The sequence below is a fragment of the Frankliniella occidentalis genome, unplaced genomic scaffold, assembly GCF_000697945.3.
Source record: "Frankliniella occidentalis isolate FOCC.00 unplaced genomic scaffold, Focc_3.1 Scaffold12, whole genome shotgun sequence".
Classification (NCBI taxonomy): domain Eukaryota; kingdom Metazoa; phylum Arthropoda; class Insecta; order Thysanoptera; family Thripidae; genus Frankliniella; species Frankliniella occidentalis.
Genome location: NW_026267142.1, coordinates 883,609 through 886,123, shown reverse-complemented (window position 1 = coordinate 886,123; position 2,515 = coordinate 883,609). Strand labels below are relative to the sequence as shown.

General features: G+C 55.1%; 1 protein-coding gene across 2 annotated transcripts in view; it reads left to right on the top strand.

Moving 5' to 3' along the window:
* The window catches only part of LOC113207518 (ciliary rootlet coiled-coil protein 2-like), a 22,880-nt gene that overhangs the window by 4,881 nt on the left and 15,484 nt on the right, over nt 1–2,515 (top strand). The window contains exons 6-7 of one of the 2 annotated variants that reach the window (XM_052263528.1): nt 811–979; nt 1,234–1,961. The exons of the other annotated variant lie outside the window; for it this stretch is intronic. Of the exons in view, the coding sequence (XP_052119488.1) occupies nt 811–979; nt 1,234–1,595 (531 nt within the window). The 3' untranslated portion in view covers nt 1,596–1,961. Of the gene's footprint in view, nt 1–810; nt 980–1,233; nt 1,962–2,515 lie in introns of those variants that run through there. 2 annotated transcript variants of the gene reach the window in all.

The following is a 2,515-nucleotide window of genomic DNA, read 5'->3' as shown; positions in this document are numbered from 1 at the left end:
GCACGCGGCACACCGTCGCGAGCCGCGACTCGTGGAAAATAACTCGACAGCGGTCGGTGGGGTGGGGTCACCCTGTTGTGTGAGTTGGGGGGGCAGGTAGGGCGGGGCGCCCGGGGGCGGACGTGCACGCGCGCGGGTCCTTGTCCAGGAAGGGGGTGGGATTCCCCCGGCCGCGGACCGAGCCTCCGAGGGCGGAAGGGTCAGAGCGAGCAGGTCAGTGTTGGCCCGTCCGCCGCAGTGGGCAGTGCAGACTCGAGCGCGTTGCGAAGCGTAGTTCTGTGGTGTGCGTGTGTGTTGGTGTTGGAGTTCTGTTGCGTCTGTGTCGCGTCCGCGCCCCTCTACTCGTCGCCATGGTGATGTCACGCTGCCTGCTCTGCGGCGCTACCAGGCAGACACAGCCTGGACGCACCTTCTACAAGTGAGTATTACATGTAATCGTTAACCTTTCGTTAATCCTTTCGCCCGCTCGTGACGAGTGGCGTTAAGGTGGTTAAAGACACTTCAGAGTGCGTGGCGTTAGTCACTTTACAAGCGTAAAAGAACCGTGTTAAACACGGAAACAGTTTGGAAATACCGCACCACTCAAAGAATTGTTAGTGACAAATTAGAAAATAAAAGTGTAGTTTCTGCACTTTTGCACGTTCAGTGCGGCGCGCCACAATTTGGCACTAGTTTTTCCACCCCCAGGATGCACAGCTCGCACTCTTATTCGGAGAACTATTTCAACCCTGTCGGTCCCGAGCTCGTGTCCACTAGCGCTATTATTGGCGTGATGTATTTTGCTAACTGCTCCGTCTTGATGTCTGCCAGGTTCCCCAAGGAGCCGGAGCGTCGAAGGATGTGGCTGATGTTCTGCGGACGCACCTCCGACCCCCGGAAGTGGTTGTTCCTGTGCGCCGCCTGCTGCAGGCCGGAGCTGATGGCGATAGCCGGCAGATCGTTCGTGAGGCCCAAGTGGTCCGTGCCCTCTCTGCGAAAGGTGAGTAGGTTGCTCTCGGGAGTGATATGTAGGGGGGAGGGGGCTGCCAAGCGATTTCAAAAAAGAAAAACCTGCGGCCCTGGCCTGGCGTTTTCTTCGTCTTTACGACAGTTATTGTCACTGGCAGGCCGGTGAGGGTGGAAATCCCGCGAACCACCTTGGTGTATCCGCGAAACGACATGCAAGGGTGGCTCCAGCTTTCAGTCGCCTCGTTGTGGCTGGTCAGTATGCTGATTCTGAACCTTTGATTGCAGACTGCTGGCCCCGTCCCTGCTGCTGCACCAGCGCTGCCGCTGCTGCTGAGCGAGCCCACAGTCCGCGCCCCTCTCTCCGCCCACGAGTCCCACACGACCACCGCCGCCGGGAAAGGACCTGCTCACCGGCCGCTCGCCGCCTCCACCCCCGCCCCGGCGGTCCCGGAGGGGGTGATGGATACCGACGGCTCCGACGCGTCCAACGCGACGCCGCCGTACGCCGAGAGCGTGGCCTGGTCGCGGCCGGAGGACACGCACGAGTACCTCGTGTACAACCCGTACGCCTCGCCGGTATCGCCGACCCTGCCGACGGGAGCGCCGTCCCCCGAGCAGCCTGTCGGGTCGTACGACGCGGCGCCTGACGACGACGGAGTCCGCTGCAATACACCGGAGGAGCGGGTCGTGTTCCAGTCGGCGACCAGCGGGACGGCTCCGGGGACGACATACATCCCCACTGTGCCACTCTACTCAACGCCGTATTACCCAGCACTGGAAATACTCGGGCATGAGTACGGCCACCTATCAGCTGTAGAAAATGTTAGTTGAAGATGTTTTGACTGGTAAACGAAAATTGACCTGAAAGAAAACAAACTGGTTGACTAGGTCAAATAAGAAGGTTGTTAAATGTGTTCATGACTTGTACTTAAATTTTTATGTATGTGTTGTTATATATTAATGCGTTTATTATTGTCAAATTATTATCAAAGATTAAATTGTTATTGAATGTTGCACAATCTTCTTTCTTGTCAATTTCCTGCCGTACCGCATTGTGTTTGCATGTCACGTTGTTCTCAGTGTTACCAACACACTATTAATGCTACCTAATCCACTCTACAAAAATCACCCGAGCGCCCGTGCGGCCCTTTTCTAAAGAGGAAAGAGTGAGAATTGGGGGGGGGGGCACATGTCCGTCAGAAAACCTTGGGAATTGCCTAAAAACGAATACATGCATCTGAAACGTTTTGAAGGAGTGGTTCATGAGGATTGGGGGGGGGGCTGGTGGTGGTTAGGGACTCCTTGCCGGCCGCAGCCACGGCGTAAGCCTTTGCTGAACTTTGCCGTATTTTGCGATTTTTAGATTAATCGACTCGATTATCAATTATTTTAATAATTGGTGTCGATTATTCAGGTCTCGATTATAATTGCGGCAATTGACAATCGAATAATCGTCTAATAAATGTGTCAATTATCAATTATGAACCAATTATCAACCAGGAACTACGTTTGCAAAGTTTACTATCGAGCGCTACTGGACCGGGCGGCTGGCGGTGAGTCGCCGCGC